This window comes from Amphiprion ocellaris, chromosome 2 (genome assembly GCF_022539595.1).
Source record: "Amphiprion ocellaris isolate individual 3 ecotype Okinawa chromosome 2, ASM2253959v1, whole genome shotgun sequence".
NCBI classification, from domain to species: Eukaryota; Metazoa; Chordata; class Actinopteri; family Pomacentridae; genus Amphiprion; species Amphiprion ocellaris.
The window spans coordinates 10,318,730-10,343,177 of NC_072767.1; the positions used below are offsets into that span (position 1 = coordinate 10,318,730).

General features: G+C 39.5%; 1 protein-coding gene across 17 annotated transcripts in view; it reads left to right on the forward strand.

The window, feature by feature from the left end:
• The window catches only part of mast2 (microtubule associated serine/threonine kinase 2), a 224,736-nt gene that overhangs the window by 134,323 nt on the left and 65,965 nt on the right, over positions 1-24,448 (forward strand). For 9 of the 17 annotated variants that reach the window (XM_055018191.1, XM_055018176.1, XM_055018183.1 and 6 more), the window contains 2 exons: positions 6,717-6,923; positions 15,883-15,974. In XM_055018191.1, coding sequence (XP_054874166.1) covers positions 6,717-6,923; positions 15,883-15,974 — 299 coding nt within the window. Of the gene's footprint in view, positions 1-6,716; positions 6,924-10,874; positions 11,033-15,882; positions 15,975-24,448 lie in introns of those variants that run through there. The other 8 variants (XM_055018194.1, XM_055018202.1, XM_055018197.1 and 5 more) reach the window with 2 other exon arrangements.

Genomic DNA, 24,448 nt, shown 5'->3' on the forward strand with positions numbered 1-24,448 from the left:
CTATATAACCTTGTCTCTGAAAACCTCTTCCTAAACTTAAACTTTTAACCTGATCCATAAGCTCTCTGCTAGTATTTGTGACAGCAAGGCTCTTTTCCCACTGGTATGACATCAGACCCAATGTCTTTTCAAACAAGCATTTCATTGGGGCACTGTCTTTGTCTTCGGGCATGGGTATGTTAAAAATGGTAGCTACTAGATGCAATTCCAGTTCTGCAAGTACATGCTTAGACCTCTAATGGGATTTGCCTTCAGCTTCACCTGAGATAGCAGCACATGTATAAAATTTAATTGTGGTAGTGTGCCACAGATGACCTATTACAAGACAGGGGAAGTGCTGCACAGGATAAAATGTATGTACTCCTTGACCTCCCTCCAGATTTCCAGAAGTTCACCCATTCTGTCCAAGCCAGAAAGAGGGAGGTAACACAGAGACCATCGCCATATAATCCTCTGCCCTGTAGATTTGCTGATTGTCATCTGAACTCAGTTGTGCTGAGGAAATTTTTAGGTGTTTCCATAAACATGCACTTGGATTTGTATCCACATCAATGTGCACTTCTTAAAGTATATCTGCTTCTTCCTAAAAGGGACATGGACAAATCCTGCTGCATTCCTCACTGTTGTGACTCAGTCCGCCTGCTAAGGGCCAGTGATGATCAGGCAGCTTCGTCCAACATGTAGTCAAATATCAATTCTGGATCAAAACTTGGAATCTTCAAAAGTTTTCAAGAAAGAGTCTTCAAACAGTCTTCAGAGTCTGATGCGAGTAATGTTTATTCAATTCAGAGTCTGATGCGAGTAATGTTTATTCAATAGAGGTTTTAAGAACAAACATGAGCAAAATCTAGAGATTTTAACTGCCGAAACAAAGCATTGCATCAACTTTTATACCTATACAAATTTCTTCTAAACACACCTCTTCCACCCTGGAAAGCCACAACCCATCATCCTACGACCGAATCAGGATGCCCATGAAGTAATCTGTATCCAAAATTGGACCCCCTCCTCTCTTTTATTTCTGCTAGGTTGACATTATTTCTGCTTAGCTCAGCATGCCCTGAGTTTCAACTCGCGAGCGCAGATGTAGAGAGGACATGAACTTCCTGTCTTATGCCTTATATGGGCACCCATGGACTTCCATAGGGTTCCGCTGGGTTGCCGCTTTACACAGGATTATTGAGTGCACTCATAACTTCAGCTGACCTGTTGGGTCTCCCCATCTTATCTTTGTTAGCTCTTAAATTTGATTGACACATTCCACTTTATTTAATTTTATCTTTTGTTCAAGTTTTAAACTATCACAACATCACAACCTGGTAAATTCTCAGTGGGCCAAAGTGTCTCATCTCATTGCTGAGATTGACAGGGCCCTTGTGGTCTGGTTTGAGGGGGGACCATAGTTGCCATGGTGGAGTCTTAGTGGGGCACGGTATGAAGGAAGATGAAGATGATCCAGTCTCCATGGAGTTTGTCTGGGTGATGGATGAGGATATCTTGTTGGTCTAAAGGGGTTGTGAGCTGAGCTGCTGAGAGCATCATCTTTTAATGCCCAGACGACAATGGGGATTGTGTTTTTAGACTGATGGACAGTCATAAAGACAGGCAACATCCAGGGTGGAGGAGTGGACCAGGTGAGATTAGATCTCCATGTACAGTCTTTGGACAGCTGCTGTTAATCCTCTACATGGTGTAAGGGTGAATGTCTTTCCTTAAAAGTGCACCACTCATGACCACTCTTTTGTTAGGGAAAAAGGTGGAGAATTTATCCATCACTCTTCTAAGTCACTCTGACACACTCTCTTGTTCGGTCCTCAGATAATTGGTTTCATTGTGGATGATGATGTGGCTTGGGTTCCCAGCTGCTCCTCTGACAGCAGGTCCATGGCATGTTGGGTGCTTGGACACTAGATTTTAGTCACTTTGTGAGTAGGGAAAAGTTTATTTTCATTTAAGATTTGCCAGTGGACTCGAGGATGACAATGTCTGTGTCTTCTCTTTGCTGTGTAATGCATGTAAGTCTGTTTATTTTATTGCAGCTCGTTTGTCAGTCCCCAGCTAACATTATCAATTCAATTTTCAATTCAATTCAATTCAATTCAATTCAATTCAATTCAATTCAATTCAATTCAATTCAATTCAATTCAATTCAATTCAATTCAATTCGGTTCAATTCAATTCAATTCAATTCAATGTTATTTATATAGCGCCAATTACAGTCAAATTGTCTCGAGACGCTTTACAGGACCCATATGCCTGACCCCCAGAGCAAGCCAAAAGGCGACAGTGGCAAGGAAAACACCCTTTTAACAGGGAAAAAAACCTCGAGCAGAACCCGGCTCTAATGTGGGGGGACCCATCTGCCTGCTGGCCGGGCAGGTTGAGAGGGACAGAAGAGGTAGAGAGGCAGAGATAGAGGAATAGAGGTAGAGGGGTAGAGGTAGAGGAGAAGAGGTAGAGGGGTAGAGATAGAGGTGTAGAGGTAGAGAGAGAGGTGGGGGGGGGCACAAGGACCATTAAACACACAGTATAATAGATACATGATAAGACAGATGATACATGCAAAGTACAACTAACATGGAAACTAATTATAGTTTACTGCTATGGTGTACAGCTCTGGCATTAAATATACTACATATATAGCTGGTGGTAAATTCAAAAATATGTAGATGAGCAAATCAAGTATAGTAAGGGCAATGCAGAGTAGATCGGTGGAAATGGGCAGCTGGAGGTGGGAGAACAACCACACATCTGAAGCATCCAGCTCTGGGACCAGGGACACTCGGAGAAAAGACACAGAAAGAAACAGAGTGAGTGTAATGCAATAATGAGTGTAATACAATAGTGGTATATATAGTAAATACATAGGTAGTTAGAGAAGGGCTCAGTGCATCAAGAGAGGTCCCCCAGCAGCCTAGGCCTATAGCAGCAGAACTTGACGCAGACTAAAGGGATGTCAAGAGGGGAAGTCAGTTGCGCAAATGAAAAACATCAGCTCACCCCGTCAGGGTCTCCCGGTCAGCCCTAACTATAAGCTTTGTCAAAAAGAAACGTTTTAAGCCTGGTCTTAAAAATAGAGAGGGTGTCCGCCTCCCGAACCCAAACTGGGAGCTGGTTCCACAGGAGAGGCGCCTGATAACTGAAGGCTCTGCCTCCCATTCTACTTTTAGAGATTCTAGGAACAACAAGTAAGCCTGCAGTCTGAGAGCGAAGAGTTCTGCTAGGATAATATGGTACTATCAGGTCTTTAAGATATGATGGAGATTGGTTGTTAAGAGCTTTATATGTCAGAAGAAGGATTTTGAATTCTATTCAAGATTTAACAGGAAGCCAATGAAGAGAAACCAATATAGGAGAAATATGATCTCTCTTGCTAACTCCCATCAGTACTCTGGCTGCAGCATTTTGGATCAGCTGTAGATGTTTTAGAGAGCTATTGGGACAACCTGATAATAAGGAATTACAGTAGTCAATCCTAGAAGTAACAAATGCATGGACTAGTTTTTCTGCATCACTCTGAGACAGGATGTTCCTGATTTTCAAAATATTTCTCAGGTGGAAAAAGGAAGTCCTACAGATTTGTTTTATGTGTGAGTTAAAGGACATGTCCTGGCCAAAGATAACACCAAGGTTCCTCACAGTAGTACTGGAGGCCAATGTAATGCGATTCAGAGTAACTATATGCTTTGAAAGCAATTCTCTAAGATGTTTGGGGCCAAATACAATGACTTCAGTCTTGTCTGAATTTAGTAGTAAGAAATTATAGGTCATCCAGGTCTTTATGTCCTTAAGAAAATCTTGCAGTCTGCCCAGCTGATTAGTTTCATCTGGCTTCATAGATAAATGCAATTGAGTGTCGTCAGCATAACAATGGAAATTAATATAGTGCTTCCTAATAATATTGCCTAAGGGAAGCATGTATAATGTGAACAGTATTGGTCCTAAGACAGAACCCTGAGGAACTCCATGATTAACCCTAGTATGCTCAGAAGAGTCATTGTTGACATGCACAAACTGGAACCTGTCTGATAAGTAGGATTTAAACCAGTCCAGTGCTGTCCCTTTAATGCCAATAGAATGTTCTAGTCACTGTAATAAAAGTTTGTGGTCGATTGTATCGAATGCTGCACTAAGGTCCAATAAAATAAGTATAGAGACCAGTCCATTATCTGACGCTATGAGAAGGTCATTAGTAACTTTCACCAGAGCTGTTTCTGTGCTATGATGCACTCTGAAGCCTGACTGAAACTCTTCAAACAAGCTATTCCTTTGTAAATGTTCACATAATTGATTTGCAACTGTTCTTTCCAGAATTTTGGAGAGAAATGGGAGGTTGGAAATTGGTCTATAGTTGGCTAAAACATGTGGATCTAGAGTGGGCTTTTTAAGTAAGGGTTTGATTACAGCAACCTTAAAAGCCTGTGGTACATAGCCTGTTACTAGAGAGAGATTAATCAGATCTAACATTGAGGAATTAATTAAAGGTAAAGCCTCCTTGAACAGTCTAGTTGGGATAGGATCTAAAAGACATGTCGATGGTTTGGATGTAGAAACTATTGAAATTAGTTCAGAGAGATGTATGGGAGTGAAAAATTCTAAATATCCATCTGGTCTTACAGCCAATTCTAAAGCATCTGTACTCGATGATACATCTCTGACATTTGTAGGAAGGGCCAGATTAATTTTTTCTCTAATCGTAATAATTTTATTTGTAAAGAAGCTCATGAAGTTGTTACTGCTCAAAGCTAAAGGAATACAAGGTTCAACAGAGCTCTGACTCTTTGTCAGCCTGACTACAGTGCTGAAGAGAAACCTGGGGTTGTTCTTGTTTTCCTCTATTAAAGATGAATAATATGTTGTCCTGGCATTAGGAAGAGCTTTTTTTTTTTTTTTTAAATTACTAGACTATTTTTCCAAGCTACATAAACTTCCTCTAAATTAGTGGAATACCACTTCCTTTCCAGCTTTCGGGACGCCTGCTTTAAAGTCCGCAGCTGGGAATTATACCAAGGAGCAGGTCCTCTCTAAGATATAACTTTCTTTTTTACAGGTGCAACACTATCAAGTGTTGTACGCAGTGAGGCTGCAGCATTATTAACAAAATAATCCACTTCTGTGGGGGTAAAATTATATTATTTCCCTTCCATTATATCAGTAAGTGGTGCTGAACTAAATAGAGAGGGTATTATTTCCTTAAATTTAGTCACCGAATTGTCAGACAGACATCTACTGTAATGATGTTTATTCTTAACTCCTATACAATCTATTGTTGTAAATTGAAATGTTATCATAAAATGGTCAGAAAGAAGAGGGTTCCGGGGAAATACTGGTAACTGTTTGATTTCTATGCCATAAGTCAGAACGAGGTCAAGGGTATGATTAAAACTATGAGTTGGTTTATTATTGTGTTATTATACAGTGAAATATACAGTATTATAATAAATTTCCCCACTGCTATTGTTAGGTAGCTAATATCAGGTGAGTTTCAGACTTTTATCTGCTGTTTATTGTTTTTAATGTGACCATGCTGCTGCCCTCTTTGCAAGGTCTCCCTTGAAAACGAGATCTCTGATCTCAATGGGACTAACCTGAAAAAATAAAATAAAAAAAGTTAGGCTGCCCCACTTAGAGCCTGCATTACCCCTCTCTAATATCCAGTCCAATTCATCTCTCCTGCTGTTGACAATTTTTTCCAGTCTTTGACTCGTACTTTGCACTCACAGCATTAGTATGTCTCTTCGTGCTGCGGAACCGAAAGAAACATCAGCACCACAGTTCTTCTGAAATAAAATGTTTAAAAGTATTAGCAGTTCCTTTGTCATAGTTTGAGTTCAACAAATTGGTGGGGAATAAATGTGTTTTTTTTCCCCTTAAAATTGGTATTCTGAATGTCCATTCATCCACCCATTATCTGTACACCACTCAGTCCTCATTAGGGTCATGGGGGGCTGGAGTTTATCCCAGCTGACTTAGGGTAAAGGTAGGAGACACCCTCGACAGGTCACCAGTCTATCACAGGGATACACATAGAGACAAAAAATCACACCTACAGACAATTTAGAATCATCGATTAACCTCAGCATGTTTTTGGACTGTGGGAGGAAGCTGGAAAACCCAGAGAAAACCCACGCATGTACAGGGAGAACATGCAAACTCCATGCAGAAAGATCCCAGGTATGTGGGAGTGCGAACCAGAGATTTTCTAGCTGCAAGGCTAAAGTGCTAACCACCAAGCCACTGTGCAGCACTATTCTGAATGTAACAGTTATTAATTTAACTACAACCTAGTAATGAAGGGCATTTAATATGAAGTTGTTCGCTATTTTTGTTTGGCCTAACTTGTTCTGTAGAGCCAGTAAAGTTCTCTTTCACTTACCCTACCAAAAGTCCAATCCATATTCACATTTGAACTACAACCAGAGAGGCTCTGTCATTTTTGCTACACGTTTTAAATTTGTGCACTTTGCTTTTATTTCTAAATTGTCAGTGTACTAAAGCTAGGCAGACAATCTTGGAAAGTTAAAAAAAAAACAAAAACATATGGACAACGTCTCCACCTGGGTGTCATCATGGCATTTCAGCAAGTCATCATGTCACCCAGTGCACACACACAACACACATCCAATCATGTGTCGTCATCACACACCCTCTTTCGTACCTTCCTCACTTCTTTGTCTCTTCATTCTTTCTTCCTCCCCTCCCTCCTCTTTTGCCAGAATCTGGTCGTCGGCTCAGCTGCATTGCCACGGCAACAGCAGCCTTCTCCAGCACCTGCTGTCCCCCACTTCCTTTCATCCCTCCATAGTTCAACCCCCCATAGTCACCCTCTCTCCCTCCTTTTCCACCTCCTCTCCCTCCCTGTGTTCCTCCGGTGGTCCTCTATCAGCCCCTGATCACCAGCGAGGAAACCCCTTTCTCTGGAGGTAAGACCCATGCTATGTGTCACCTCATAACACACCTGTTTCTTTGTGCGTGTTGTATTCTATTTGCCTCCGTTACTGAGTTTCCTGACCTTCCGTTTCTGAATTCATGCTTCACGGGGAATGTTCAACTAAAGGGGCACTGAGAGGAACCATTAAACAGCACTAGTGATCCATGTGTTTGTCTGATGACACAAATAAAGAGATTGTTAAGAGAAACTCAGCTAGTTTGCATTTAGATTTGTAGTGTTTGATTTCTGTCCAGTTTTCACACACGCTATTTTGCATTTTTTTTTTTTTTTTAACAATCAGTCAGAAATGTCTAATTAAATGTAGTAGATTTTGTGATCAATACCACAGTGGTTCACAACCACAGACTGTATCTAAAACGATGTAGGATGTAGCCAGTATGATGTCACCAACTAGTTATGGACAACTGTTTTGAAGCCTCAAGTTTGGCTGTCATCATCAGCGAGGGGTGGATCTCGCTAAGAACCAGAGGACACTGTAGCATAACCACACTTCAAGATAAAAATTTGCACCCTTTTGTGGGTGAACCACTGTGATCTTCATCTGCTAGACCTTTATCAAAAATATTTAAGATTGAATATCCAGAAAATGTATCAAATCTAATGATCTTATTCAGTCTATAATCAAAAGTCATGAATTTTGTCCTCAAATTCCCAAACAAAGAAATAGACGGTAGCACCAATTATGATTATATACAAACCATTTATTAACTATTGTTACAAACAAACAAGACAGCAATGACACAACAGACAGTGAATGCCTGAGCGCAGGTAAGCAAACTGAATAGCTAACTGTTTTCGTCACAGGAAGCAGCTGACAAAGCGGTGAAAAATTTAAAATTACTTTGGAATTCAGAAGCCACTTGTAATTTCTAAAGTCCCCTGTTTATTAGGAAGAAAGTGATACATGTGTAGCCTTTAAGATAGCTGCAGGATCAGCAACATCAAAATGAGGGAGAGAGAAGAGCACAGCAGGATGTGTCACAGTGAAGTTTGGTGGCCGAGTAAGGCAGAGACAGGATGACAGTTTTTCGTGGTTGTGTTGAAAATTATGCCAAACTAAAATTATTAAAAGTCAAACGTCATTGCCTATAAAGAAACAGTTTGCACCATTACTTTGAAAAAGCCCTAATGAAGACAAAAGCCTGATTATCTGTAGAAATACAAAACCCTAACATAGTGAATGCACCAAAAACAATCAAAAAAACCCCTGTATTTACAAAATAATCTGTCTTTTATACTAAGGTTTTTGGAGCAAAATTCAAATCCGCATCTAACCAATTTCGGACATGTACACTTCTAGGGGTGGTATTGAGCTTTATTGTCCATGAGAGATCAGAAGCCAAATACCTTTAGAACTGACCTTGAATTAATTTCTCAAACATATAGATCTAGCGACTTTGATTACAGATCTGAAATCCTACTGAACCAGAAAAGATGAGACATCAAACATGTGTTTATCTTGCACACCTCCTGATAAAAATAAAAGGTGTAAACATGCATATAAATGGGAAACTTCATTACACATGATAGCAGACTTCTAATATAACTAAGTATACAAGTACATACTCTACCGTTCAAAAGTTTGGGGTCACCCAGGTAATTTCATGTTTTCCATGTAATCTCACACTTTTATTCATGTGCAAACATAACCGCGCAAGGGGTTTCTAGTCATCAATTAGCCCTTTAACACCATTAGCTAACACAATGTAGTATTAGAACATAGGAGTGATGGTTGCTGGAAATGGGCCTCTGTACCCCTATGGAGATATTCCGTTAAAAGTCAGCCATTTCCAGCTAGAATAGTCATTTACCGCACTGACAATGCATAGACTGGATTTATGATTCATTTATTGTTATCATCATTGGAAAAAACTGCTTTTCTTTCAAAAATAAGGACATTTCTAAGTGACCCCAAACTTTTGAACAGTAGTGTACATTTAACAAAAAGAAAAATAAAACTTTAAAAATGTATATGCTTAGGATAAAAGTCACTGTGCCTTTAATGGCTGTGGCAGAAAGAAGAGAGGTGTTTGTGTCTCATGTTTATGCATCCTCCATGAACACTTCAGATTCCAAGGAAATCTCTTGAATATCGATCTTGATGGCCTGGTATCATTGATTGAGTCCAAAATTTAGGATCATCACTTTGGTGACACAATGCATGCCCAGGTTGAAAGAAAAGATTTTTAAAAAATTGGAAATGGAATAACTTTTCAGGCTTCTAAAAGCTAAAAATGGAGCATCAGTCTACTGACCAATTCATTCTCTAGACCTGACATGTCACTGTGCTGAATGATCTGCTGCACCTTATTATCATTCTGTTATTGGAAATTATAAGCTCTGGCTTGTTTGTATTTCTTTAAAACAATCACAAGCGCAAAGAGTGCAAAGACTGCCTTTCCCTTAAAAAGAGTGATGGGGGAATTGTTTTGGTAGAACATTTTCATGCAAAGAAGCAAGCACTGTCATTAAAACCTTTGATTCAGACAAAAAAATTAAAATATAATTTTAAATTCTAAGTTAGAAATTTAAAAAAATTATTGTACAACTCAAAACTTCAGTAAAAAGTTTTCAATGTGTAGGCTGCTGCTCAGAACTCGTTTCGTATAGTGGAATGGATTCTGAAAACAGTAATGCATGAATAGAAAAAAGAGAGAAAGCTATATCAAATGAACAGTCATTCCCAGACTTATACCTGCAGTCCACATCAGTCAGACTAGTAACTCATCAGCACAATACAAGGGATTCTGCATCAATGGAAAGGGTCACACTGCAGTAAAGCAGAGAAGGATTTGTCTGTAACATCTTGTTTGAATGAAGCTTGCACAGACTGCAAAGTGAAATTTGTGTTGGCTATTACTCAACGTTCAGCAATGTAAACACCACTGTAACAGTACTTGGGAAGTCAGAACATACAGTCGAGACTGTCTTGTTTCAGAGCAGAGTTATGTGATGATGATAAATGTTTCGAACAGTATGAAAAATACAGTACAAAAGTTTTAGGCACTGAACTCAAAGTGTGGAGGCCATGAAAGCTTTCAATTTATCAGTGCAGAAAATGGAAAGAACCACCCAAATCAAACAATGTTTGGGATGAGTGTCCTTTATCTTAAAAACAGCACAAATTGTTCTCAGTACACTTCCGCACCAGGGTACCTACTTGGCTGGTAGGTTGTTCCAAATATCTTGGAGAACATCAGGTTGTCTCAAAACCCCTCCCTCTTCATTTCGCCATCAGTGATTTCAGGACTGTCTGGGGGCTGTACCATCTCTTATATTACAGGACCTACTGTTCTAGCTTTTCCTCAAAGTAGTTTTTCATGACTGAATTTACGCTTGGGCCTGTTGCCATACTACACAACAATTTTGGGATCAGTCTAATATGGATAAGAAGATAACATCTAAAGTGCTGTATTCTTGAACCAAAAACTTTTACACAATACTGCCCATATGTATATACACCAAGGGATGGATACCAAAGTATAAACAGTATGACAGTGGAAAGCCATTCGCGTTTCAAAGTAAATAAATTTAGACACTGCTTCTCTAGCCAAAATGTTGACAAAGCACATTTGTGCCTGTGGCATCATTTGGCTAAATTATGTGTAAAGGGCATATGCTCATACATTTTTTTTTTTAAAACACAGGTGTATTTAAAACAGAGTAATTGGTGAGTAAATGAATTATTTGACTCAGGATAGAATTAGACAGCTGCCAGTAAACATCTGTAAACTGACAATCTGTCTGGCACTGCTCAACACTGAAGTGAACTGGGCTCCACTTATAGAGAGGGGGTTAGAGGGAGAGAAGAGCATCCGGAATGGAGGGAGGAGGCAATGCTGAGGAGAGAGAGAGGATTAGAAGGAGGGAGGGAGTGAGCTGAGCGTAGACACACCAGCACACACTTAATATTGCCAGTGTGATAGGTGCAAGGCAACGTCTGGTGATCACGTCCTCTGCAGAGTCACGGTGTTCACAGCAATGGTTGTGCTACACTAGCGATAGCATGTCTGACTCATTCTGGACAGTGCTGTCCAATTTCTCACTGCCTGAGAGAAGCATGCTGCGACGCTCCAAGAGGTAGACGCTTATTTCAAATACCTATTTTTTTTTATCAGTTCAGTTGTTTGTAGTTTTTCATTTGTGTTAGCCTGCATGTCTTTCACCTCAGAACACAGCCTTTGTTTTATTTGTCCTAATTTTTTTCTCCTCCATGTATTTCTTGTTTTTGAAATCTGCTGCTCCATCTTTGGTTTTCTCTCTTTTCCTTTCCATTCATGATCTTCCTCTCTGCATGTCTTTATGCTCAGCAGGGGCAGCTCCAAAATGAGGGTCGATCAACTCAGTTTGCGATTTGTTGGTTTAACACGATGCTTTGCGTAAATCAGGGTGTTTTTGAATGGGAGTTACTATCAGACCATACTGTTTGCATTTGCAGTTTTTTGTGTTTCTGTATGTTTGTGTTTTATTGAATGCCCTCTATCTGCTTATAGCTGGCATGTTTGTGATGCAAGTCGAGGAGGAAAGGCATCGTTTGATATTTGTGCAAGCTGGGCATCGTAATTTTCTTTCATCTCATTTGACCTACCTTCTTTCTCCCGTCTCTCTCCTCTGTGTCTGTCAAAGCCGGAAGTGGCTATTCTAACAGAAGAGTAAGCAGACACAGAGCTGTATTTTAACTTTGAAGCAGCAATTTTCTTACTCCTCCCCATAATAACACGGTAGCTGGCATATACTCACACAGATACACGCAAACAGATGGACAGATTTCTTTTTCTCTCCTCCTTGTCACGGCCTCCTCTTGTGTTCTGTTTGTCTTAGAGGTGTTTTTAAGTGAGAGTGACAGGCTGTGAAGTAAGAGAGGAGGGACTCCTGCATAGCAACAGGCTCTGGCAGTTTTTGGATTGGTGTAGTTTAAGTTGCCAGTTAAGGATAAGCTCTAATCAGAACAAAACTGATTCATCACTTGCACAGAGCAAATGTGATCTGAAGGTTTACAAGGGAGAGATGTTCTTTTAGCATCACTGACTAGATTCAGAACAAAAATATATATTTTTTCACTCCATCATTTATCTCAGCATTTTCAGCAGATATGTTAAGATATCTGTGTGTCTCCATAGACTTATTTTTCCTTAGTTTGAGTATTTGACAAATTTTCACACTTTCAAATACACAAAGTGGCTGTGTTTGCACTACCAATGTCATTATGACATGTCTTTATAAATACAACTATGGTCATTGTATGTGCGCCTAAAACAGGAGTAAGCTTCTCTAGTCATTTTTAGATTCGAAAGGAATGCAACATCAGTATATAATGTGTTTATTTACATAGATTACTGTGCTGTGTTCTCTCTTGAGTGGATTTGTGCTGGTTTCTGGTTTGTCTTTAATAGTTGAGGTGGTTTTACAAACTCAGATGCAGTGCTTGAATTTTGGTAATATTATTAATGGTTTTGTATTATTTATACATCTGCAATATGGACATGTTTTTTCTTCAAAATACTTTTTTGTTTTACAAAAAGAGGTTTCATTAGGGTTGGGCGATACAGCTACAAAAATGTATCACAATAAAATGCTTTATTTCATTTGATATATAATTATCCATCCATTCATTATCTATACACCAGTTACTCCTCGTTCCCAGCTGACTTAGGGTGAAGACAGGGGACACCCTGGACAGGTCACCAGTCTATCACAGGGATAGACATAGAAACAAACAATTACACACCTAAGGACAATTTAGAATCACCAGTTAACGTCTGCATGTTTTTTGGACTGTGGGAGGAAGCTGACGAACCCAGGGAAAACCCACACATGCACAGGGAGAACATGGAAACTCCATGCAGAAAGATCCCAGGCCCAGGCCGGGACATGAACCAGGGATGTTCTAGCTGTAAGGCGAGAGTGTTAACCACTGAGCCACTGTGCAGCCCCTGAAAAATAAATACCCTTTTTGCAAATAAAATAATAAAGCAGAGGGTGACAAGGGTGAAGCAGCTGTACTGCAGTGAGGTTAAAGTTTCCAGTGGCTGGCCAGAAAGTGACTTAACACTGTCCTCCACGCATGTCTTAGTCTGGCTTTACCAGACCATTCTATAGTACATAATGGTCTGGCTGCATCATACTGGCACCCAGGAGTGACTAACAGAGAGAACGAGCTTCTTGATCAAGGTATTCCATGCTGTTTATGAGGCAGAGAGGGAGCACTCTCAGAGTTTGTTCATGGAACTGAGCTTTATCATGGAGGTTTGCATCTGATATATTTAAGTGAAACTATTGCACATTCTATTAGTTCTTTTTTTTGTCAATATGGGTAAAGTTTCTGACTATCATTTTATCACTCAGACCTACCTTTCAAACCTGACTGTTCACAACAGTTCATAATTACGTTCAAAACCGACAAGCGGTTAAAGCTTCCATTGTCTGTAAAGTACTTACAGTAAGAGCATTAACCCTACACCTTCTTAACACAAACAGCAGAGCAGACTGACAAAGGAGGAAGCACACACAATCACACTGTTGTAGACTGCCACATTTCTTGCATTGACTGTAACACCCAAACCAATGCTATGGACTGGACTGGTGAAATGAATTTAGCTGTAGATCTTTTCCACATACACTGACCTACTGCCTGTTTCCTGCGTGTGCGTCTGTCAAGTTTGTGTCTGCATAAGATGGTATAGTCAACGACCACAGAGCTGTGACAGCACTGTCTGTGTATGTCAGTAACTGTGTATCTCATGAGTTTTACAGTTGCAAAGTTATAGCATCCTGAGGTTTTATGCAGTTACTCCTATTGCAGGTAAAACATTAGTGGACTCATATGTTCAGAGGGGTCAACTTTGCAGGCAACATTTCTCTTAAAGCATTGAAATGTGCTGCTCCCCAAAGGCTGAACCCTTTTGATTTGAATGACCTCGTGTTCTTTTTAACACCAGCCTCAGAACACACTTTACATTTTTAACACTGTGATCTAAATAGTAGGAATCTGTTCGACTGCTTTTGTAATTCAGGTTGTAAATTGTAGACTCTTAAGTGGGGGACACACTTCACCTGTCTTCCTTTTTAGATGACTCTTTTTTTAGCTAACTCTCTTTGTCCATTTTTTTGTTTTGTTTTGTTTTGTTTTTTACTATTTCCTTCTCTATCCCTCCACAAGGCACTTCATGTATTTGTGTGGGTGTGTGTTAAAAATCTTCTGAGCACAGCTGGGACATGAGATGGAAATTAACCATACGGCTACAATCTCTCGTATTTACGTGGAAGTGTACATTAATATGAACTGTCCCATTTTAGAAAAATAAAATAAGCATAAATAAACATAAACAGCTCTTTAGAAGTTCAGAGTGCTATCGCAGAAAAAGGTGTGGGTGTGGGTATCTGGATTATATAGCTTTGCAGATCATTTTTTCTATAGGTATGTGTATAAACTACATGTTACTGGAAACTGTGGATGCTGTGCATCAGATAACAGGAGACATACATATACATACAGCATGTGATATCCACATCACATGCAATAATTTGTCTTCAAACATAAATATTTCCAAAATGCACACATAAACCTAAGTATACGTACACATGGCATGATACATTTTGTTGCCCCTTACCTTACACCCTCAGCTTTACCTAAACATTGATTCAAATGGAAACTCTAAAACTTGAATTTTCAAACAGTTCTTTAAAGAAGGAATTGAAGACCAGACCAGATTTCATCACCTTCCAAAAATATTCATAGAAAAGGCCTAAAAATCACTTTCTGCTCACAAATGAAGCAGAAGGAGGGAAGAGCACACAAAAGGAAAAGATTAACAGCCCAAATGGAACAGACGTTGAACACAGACATCACACCAATCATCATTTTACTGTAAAGAAAAATGTCAGCCCTGAGCACTTCATGTGGGTGATGCGATCATCCAAGCACATTCAGCATTCCAGAATCACTGCACTATACAACTGTATAGATACCACCAGCAGATGTGATAGGCCAGTTAACAGCACACGTCAGTATGCTGCCACCTGGCAGCACTGCGAGAACCTGTCAGAAGACTTCTTGTTTGTGTGTCCAACTTCCTTTCATTTGAAGATATATACAGTACAATGCAAAGGAAGCACTATTTTTTGTATTTATTTTTAAAAAGTGTATATATGTACATGTATACATATATATGTATATGTATATATATGCATTGTTTATTGTTTGTGTCTTTGGGCAAATATGTTATAGCATATTTACCAGTTTAAATAGCTTTGGTTCATTTGTTGTTTATTAAAATTGTGAAATATTTGTATATAAGATGTATTAGATGTTACAACTTGATAATATAACTTGATTATTAATTTACAAATGTTGTCTTTTCCGTTCGTAGTTGTGACTGTTAGCTGTGTGTTGTGTGATTGCAGCTGTAACTGTCTGATGTCATTATGTGACATCACTGTCCTAATGTGTGTAGGACAGAATGTGTGCTACAGCTCTTGCCTCAGTGAAACTGTAACATCTTTGAGCTAATCTGCAACACATACATGAAAGCTACATTCACACGCAAGCCATTGGATGGCCTAGATTGGACACCCATTTTTAGTGATGCAGAGCTTAAATGGATGTACTGCAATTTTTGGAAACATTACAAATGACTGACTTTACCTTAATGACAGTGTGTGAGTTGGAAATAGGCTTTAGTAATTTGTGAGTGACTAATGACTGTCTGTGTGAACTTTACAGCTGAATGTAGACAGATGCCAACAGAAGCCATGGTGATTTTCAGAGATGAGAAATTAATGACTTAGAACTTTTGTGTAGTTCATTACAAAGCTTCTTGAAATTCTAGATGTTATGTAAATAGTACCATCATCATCTGAGCTTTACTGATCTGATATCTAAACTTGATTTGAGATCAAGTCACTGAACTGAGATTGTTATTTGTCCTCAGCTGTCGGGCAAGCAACAGGAAGAGCCTGATTGTGACGTCCAGCACCTCCCCTACCCTGCCACGACCACACTCACCTCTGCATGGACACACAGGTAACACATATAAAACACAAATATATGTACTCCCTCAAACATTGCCTCCACAGTTTTGTTTACAATATAAAAAATGCATACCTTAATAGCATCAGCATCCATTCCAGTGATTTCCTAAGTAATGAGATGCCAATTTTTCTGCAACTTTGACTGTGTTTTAGGAATAAAGGTTTAGTAGGCCAACTATAGTAGATCGCCCTCTTCAGGCCCCATAACAGCACACTAGTAGTTGCTAAATTAATGATGGTGGAAAAGTGATCATTATTAGTTTTCAACATTCCTTTGATCTTCAGCTGAATGTTCTGTGTAGCAGCAACAAGTAAGGTGTGTTACATAGTCATTTTGTTTACTAACAGACACCAATAAAGCTCAACTAACAGTTCTTGCTGCACACTGTGCACAGCATAGTGACATTTTTAATTGCCTACAGTGCACAGTCTCACAGACTGCTGTCAAAGTTGTCAAGATGTTTTACAGCTTTTAAATTGCCTGGATTTATTTTTACAAACTGAAAGCCTTTAATATGTTGTATTGCCACAAAGGGAATGACTGGTGGCCCTGCCACTTGTCTAGACATGTTACTGACATTATACACTGTTAACTGTAAATGCAGAACATCAGAAAACTTGTCAGTATGGTTTATAATTGATAGCAGTCATGGATTAGGTATAAGACAGCTCATATGAATTCAGCTTGCTGCAAAAATGATTGTCCACAAATGCTGCTGATGTCTGACTGATATACTCAAAGTGCCATAAGGTCCAAAAATATTGGCCCTCCCACAGAAGTCTTCTGTTTTTGTATATTTGGCACACTTAAATGTTCAAGATCATCAAACAATTTTAATGAAGACAAAGATAACCCAAGAAAACACAAAGTGCAGTCTTTAGGTGATTTTATTTATTGAAGGGCAAATGGTGTCTATATGAAAAAGTAATTGCCCCCCTAGCTACCGATCTACCAAATGACCAAATTAATTTGGCGATTGGGTTTAACCTCACCATTCACACTTTCATGTGATTCCTAACAGGCTTATTGAACCTAAACATTACTAAATAGAACCTGTCTGGTATTGTGAAGCAGCTAAAAGGTCTCAAAAAGCAGCACACGATGCCACATTCGAAAGAGATTCAAGAACTGAGAAACAAAATCATTGACATTTATTAGTCTGGATGGTTACAAAGTCATTGCTGAGGCTCTGAGACTCCAGAGAACCACAGTGAGAGACATTATCCACAAATGGAGAAACCTTCCCAGCAGTGGACCAACGACCAACATTTCTACAAGAGCACATCAACATCTAATCCAGGAGGTCACAAGAGAACCCAGACAAACATCAAAAGAACAGAGAGAGAAGAAGAGTTAAGGTCTGTCTGCAATGATTCTACAATAAGGAAGGCACTGTGTGAAAATGGCATCCTGGGAGAGTTGCAAGGATCCAACCACTACAGACCAAAATGAACATGAAGGCTTGTCTGATATTTACAAAAAAAAAGCATCTGGATGAGCCCCAAGACTTTTGGAATAACATCCTGTGGACTGAAGAGTCAAAGGTGGAACTTTTTGGAAGACATGGGCTCCGTTATATCTGGTGTAAAGCTATCACTGCATTCCACAAGAAAAACATGATACCATCAATGAACCATGACAGACAGAGACCGAGAGACAGCGAGAGAGAGAGAGAGAGAGCGTTTGTGTTTACAAACATAATTTGTTTTACAGTGAAGCAAAATAGTATCTATGACATGTGCACTACTTTTTACCAACCAAATAACCATCCCACAATAGAATGGGCTTCATTTTACAATTGGGAAAAGTACAGTTGTAGTCGTGAAATAGTCATAGTCATAATCTAGTACAGGGGTGTCCAAACTTTTTTCAAAGAGGGCCAGATTTGATAAGGTCAACATGCGTAAGGGCCAACCATTTCTGCCCGACATTCTTTGAACCATTAAAGTCAAATGCAACTTGGCTATTTCATAAAAATTTCATTGCAAATGACACATTTTTCATTTTGTACATGTGCAAAATGAAATGTTTCCATAAACTTTAAGGGGAGGGATCAGAGAGTACAGTGGACAGATTAGCACTTCTCTCTGTATAAAGAAACATCCTGTCATTAAGGGTGACCTAAGCACCGGGAGTGTAAGGTTGGCATAAGCCAAAGCATGTTGATGAAGAGAGGTTTTTCCTGAAAAGTTTTTGACATCTTATTAATAAATGCAGTTTGTTACGTATTGCAAATCTAAACAGATCTTACCATAATCACTCTGTTTTTAATATCTAAAGGCCAAATAAAATGAAATGAGCTGAACTGAGGGAAAAAAATCAGGATTCAGCTTCATTTTTAACATTAAATGTTATTGGTAATTAATGTTGCCGAAGACATATGAACAGGAACAAAACACCAACATTCAACTTATAATGAAGTTCAATTCAATTCAGTTCAATTCAATTTTATTTATATAGCGCCAATTACAGTCAAGTTGGCTCAAGACGCCTTACAGAACCCATATGCCTGATCCCCAGAGCAAGCAAAAAGGCGACAGTGGCAAGGAAAACACCCTTTTAACAGGGAAAAAAACCTCGAGCAGAACCCGGCTCTTTATGTGGGGGGATCCATCTGCCTGCTGGCCGGGCGGGTTGAGAGGGACAGAAGAGGTAGAGAGGTAGAGGGGTGGAGGTAGAGAGGTAGAGGGATAGAGGGGTAGGGGTAGAGAGGTGGGGGGGGGGGACGACACAAGGACCATAAAACACACAATTTGATACATGCATGGAGAAGACAGATGATACATGCAAAGTACAACTAACATGGAAATTAATTATAGTTTACTGCTATGGTGTACGGCTCTGAACACTGTTCCATCAAACATTAGGAACTTATCAACTCTCAAATCCTTCAGTACAGCTCTCAAACTCTGGCTTCTGGACAATCAAACCTGCAGCCATAGCGAAGACATGTAGTGTATTAATCTAATGTTACTAATACCTATGTGTTTTTTTTTCTTTTTTTTCTTAGTATTACTTTTTATTAAGGTCTGTGTATTGTTTGATTATGTCTTATCTTTGCTATCTGCATGTAAGTGTTTTCAATCTACTGTCTACACTGTCTTTGCTTTTTAACCTTTTAACTTTTCTGTTGTGTGGCCTTGTCCTGTGTCATTTTAACATCTACCTGCCCTGGGACTACAGATGAAAATTAGCCCTCGAGGCTAAATCTGGCATATTTACATGTGGACATTTCTTGACTCATGTTGATTAATATGCACTGTCCCATCTTAAATTAAAAAAAAAAATAAAAAAAATTATATGTCAGAAGAAGGATTTTGAATTCTATTCTAGATTTAACAGGAAGCCAATGAAGAGAAACCAATATAGGAGAAATATGATCTCTCTTGCTAACTCCTGTCAGTACTCTGGCTGCAGCATTTTGGATCAGCTGTAGATGTTTTAGAGAGCTATTGGGACAACCTGATAATAAGGAATTACAGTAGTCAACCCTCGAAGTAACAAATGCATGGACTAGTTTTTCTGCGTCACTATGAGACAGGATGTTCCTGATTTTTACAATATTTCTCAGGTGGAAAAAGGAAGTCCTACAGATTTGTTTTATGTGTGAGTTAAAGGACATGTCCTGGTCAAAGATAACGCTGAGGTTCCTCACAGTAGTACTGGATGCCAATGTAATGCGATTCAGAGTAACTATATGCTTTGAAAGCAATTCTCTAAGATGTTTGGGGCCAATACAATGACTTCAGTCTTGTCTGAATTTAGTAGTCGGAAATTATAGGCCATGTCCTTAAGACAATCTTGCAGTCTGGCTAGCTGAATAGTTTCATCTGGCTTCATAGATAAATACAGCTGAGTGTCATCAGCGTAACAATGGAAATTAATACAGTGCTTCCTAATAATATTGCCTAAGGGAAGCATGTATAATGTGAACGGTATTAGTCCTAAGACGGAACCCTGAGGAACTCCATGATTCACCCTAGTATGCTCAGAAGAGTCATTGTTGACATGCACAAACTGGAACCTGTCTGATAAGTAGGATTTAAACCAGTCCAATGCTGTCCCTTTAATGCCAATAGAATGTTCTGGTCGCTGTAATAAAAGTTTGTGGTCGATTGTATCGAATGCTGCACTAAGGTCCAATAAAATAAGTATAGAGACCAGTCCATTATCTGATGCTATGGGAAGGTCATTAGTAACTTTCACCAGAGCTGTTTCTGTGCTGTGATGCACTCTGAAGCCTGACTGAAACTCTTCAAACAAGCTATTCCTTTGTAAATGTTCACATAATTGATTTGCAACTGTTCTTTCCAGAATTTTAGAGAGAAATGGGAGGTTGGAAATTGGGTCTATAGTTGGCTAAAACATGTGGATCTAGAGAGGGCTTTTTAAGTAAAGGTTTGATTACAGCAACCTTAAAAGCCTGTGGTACATAGCCTGTTACTCGAGAGAGATTAATCAGATCCAACTCTCTTGAGGAATTAATTAAAGGTAAAGCCTCCTTGAACAATCTAGTTGGGATAGGATCTAAAAGACATGTTGATGGTTTGGATGTGGAAACAACTGAAATTAGTTCAGAGAGATGTATGGGAGTGAAAAATTCTAAATAACCATCAGGTCTTGCAGTCAGTTCTAAAGCATCTGTACTCGATGATACATCTCTGACATTTGTAGGATGGGCCAGAATATTTTTTTCTCTTAATCGTAATAATTTTATTTGTAAAGAAGCTCATGAAGTTGTTACTGCTCAAAGCTAAAGGAATACAAGGTTCAACAGAGGTCTGACTCTTTGTCAGCCTGGCTACAGTGCTGAAGAGAAACCTGGGGTTGTTCTTGTTTTCCTCTATTAAAGATGAATAATATGTTGTCCTGGCATTACGAAGAGCTTTTTTTTTTTTTTTTTTTATAAATTACTAGACTATTTTTCCAAGTTACATAAACTTCCTCTAAATTAGTGGAATACCACTTCCTTTCCAGCTTTCGGGACGCCTGCTTTAAAGTCCGCAGCTGGGAATTATACCAAGGAGCAGGTCCTCTCTGAGATAGAACTTTCTTTTTTACAGGTGCAACACTGTGTGAGTTTATTAAAACCGCTTCATTTTGACGGTTAGCCTTATTATTAACAATATAATCCACTTCTGTGGAGGTAAAATTATAATATTTCCCTTCCATTATATCAGTAAATGGTGCTGAATTAAATAGAGAGGGTATTATTTCCTTAAATTTAGTCACCGAATTGTCAGACAGACATCTACTGTACTGATGTTTATTCTTAACTCCTATACAATCTATTGTTGTAAATTGAAATGTTATCATAAAATGGTCAGAAAGAAGAGAGTTCCGGGGAAATACTGTTAACTGTTTGATTTCTATGCCATAAGTCAGAACGAGGTCAAGGGTGTGATTAAAACTATGAGTTGGTTTATTTACATGTTGAGAAAACCCAATTGAGTCTAATATTGAATTAAAAGCTGTTGTAAGGCTGTCACTGTCCACGTCAACATGAATGTTGAAGTCACCCACAATAATGACTTTATCTGAGCTGAGCACTAAATCAGATAAAAAGTCTGAGAATTGAGATAAAAACTCAGAGTAAGGAGCAGGAGGACGATATACAACAACAAATAAAACTGGTTTCTGAGCTTTCAAATCCGGATAAGAGAGACTGAGAGTAAGATTTTCAAATGAACTGTAACTAGGTTTAGGTCTCTGGTTAATTTTTAAGCTAGAGAGGTAAATTGCTGCCACTCCTCCTCCTCGGCCTGTGATTCGAGGAACATGACAGTTAGTATGACTAGGAGGAGTTAATTCATTAAACTAACATATTCTTCCTGCTGCAACCAGGTTTCAGTCAAACAGAACAAATCAATCTGGTGATCAGTTATCAAATCATTTACTAACAGAGATTTAGATGAGAGAGATCTAATATTTAACAGAAGGCATTTAATTGTCCTGCTTCTTTGCTCAGTTGAAATAGTGGTATTGATTTTTATTAGATTTTTATGGTTACTATGTCTTTTGTTTATTTTTGAATTGTTTAATTTATTGAATTTTGGTGGTCGGGGGACAGACACAGTCTCAATAAAGGAAACTGAATTACTGGAGGGTGACAGCTGAGAGGAAACTGCAGAGAGGTGTGGAAGACTACAACTCTGCATCCTGGTCTGAACTCTGGGTTGTCATGCTTTAGGAGTTCTAATAAAATCAGCCATATTTTTAGAAATGAGAGCTGCACCAGCCAAAGTGGGATGGATGCCGTCTCTCCTAATCAGAACAGGTTTTCCCCAAAAACAGCTCCAATTGTCTATAAAGCCAATGTCGTTTGCAGTACACCAGGTAGACAACCAGCAGCGAAATGACGACATGTGGCCAAACATATCATCGCTGGTCAGATCAGGCAGGGGTCCAGAGAAAACTACGGAGTCCGACATTGTTTTGGCAAAGTTACACACCGATGCTACGCTAATTTTGGTGACCTCCAATTGGTGTAACCAGGTGTCATTACCGCCGACGTGAATAACAATCTTACTGTATTTACAATTATCTTTAGCCCGCAGTTTCAAATTTGCTTCTATGTTGCCCGCTCTGGCCCCTGGGAGGCATTTTACTATGGTCGCTGGTGTCGCTAGCTTCATGTTTCTGACTATGGAGCTGCCAGTGATCACAGTTGGTTTCTCAGCGGGTGTGTCGTTCAGTGGGGAAAAACGATTAGAAATGTGAAGCGGTTTGTGGTGTGCCGGGACAGCGGGCTTGAGCTTAGGACTACGTTTCCTATGAACTGCCACCCAGCCACCCTGACTTTCCGGCTGCTCGGGAGCTGTTAGGGGATGGCTAGCAGAAGCTACAGTAGCAGCTATGCTATTGTGGTCCACACCAGCTAAGGGGGCCTGGCTAACAGCTAGCGGGTTGTTTTCCATGGTGCGGAGCCACACTTCCAATTCAGAGAGCCTCGCCTCCAAAGCTACAAAGAGACTGCATTTATTACAGGTATCGTTATCACTGAAGGAGGCAGAGGAGTAACTAAACGTGTGACACACTGAGCAGGACAGAGAAGGAGAGGAAGAGGGAGAAGCCATGCTAACTGCTAAGTGCTAGGCTAGTGGACAGAGAAAACAAATTAATTCAGAATTAAGTACAAGACTTTGAGAAGGTGCTTGAAGAAAACGAGTGTATGTTACGATTCAAATATTACCGCTACACACAGATATTTAATGAATATCAAATTAGATTGAGTGGATAAGCTACGACAGTCAGAGAACACAACACAGTGCTGCAACAGGAAGTGACGCAATACGCTCACCGTAACGTCAGCAGTCTGCTGCATACCTCCTGAAGTGCAAATTACATGTCTTCAGATATACTTATAACTGGTTTTAACCAACACAGAACAAATTAAATTAACTGCAATTTTACAATATATTCCTCTCAGATTAGCAAAACAAATAATTTTCTTGCATTAATGTTTTGTCTGTGAAAAAAATGTAATTCAGTCATGAGAACAGGGAGTGCAGAAAGGTGCAGAATTACATCACGAGCAAAGAGAAAAGGAGCAGAAGGAGAACAGAGGAACAACTTTACATCATCCCCACACACAGTAAGCATATGGCAGCTCCAGACAACACCATCCAGACTACTAAACTCTGAAGTGGCACATAAACACAATCTAAATAAAGAGTGAGATGGATGGCTTTACACAGCTGGGATAGACCTAGGATAGGATCGGAGGGATTTAGAACCAAATAACTGCTTCAATGTGAAGGGTGATACTGATCTCTGGACTGCATCACGTGGGCCCAGTCTGGTTCAAAGGCTGTGGTTTGGATGTGCAAAATGTCACGCAAGTGAGAGTCACTTAGTCTTGTCCTAATGCGGTTCTTATTAAAGTTTATCACAGAGAATGTTTCCTCGCACAGATATGTTGAGCAAAATAAGCTCAGCATTTTCTTCACAAACATTCGAATACCTTGAAACCGGCCTTTTTCAAGTTGACAGTAAAAGTTGACAAGCGAGAGCTGTTGGTGACGACTACGTAACTCGCTGTCACACTGCAGCTCAGTAAGCTCCAGCTGCAGGTGATCTGGAGCATCATCTGGGTCAGTGGAGAATGGAGAGGAGAAAAACCTGATCTCCTTTTCAATACCTGCAAAACCTTGAGAGCGCAGTTGAAACTCCCCAGCCAGAGATGCGATGTCTGCTGCATACCTCCTTGTTTGCGCACTGATACTGTCCCGAGGAAAACTTCATTATTTCCTGCAGCGCTGAAAAATGTGCGGTATTAGGCTGTTTGTGACAAGTGCCTTTGGAAAAGCTGCAGCTTTGTTTCAAATGCTTTGATGTGTGAATACAGCTGGTTCACTGCTGCATTTTGGCCCTGAAGACTCGTGTTCAATATATTCAGATGCTTTGTTATATCGACTAAAGATCCCAAATCAGCAAGCCAAATAGGATCAGATAGTTCTGACATC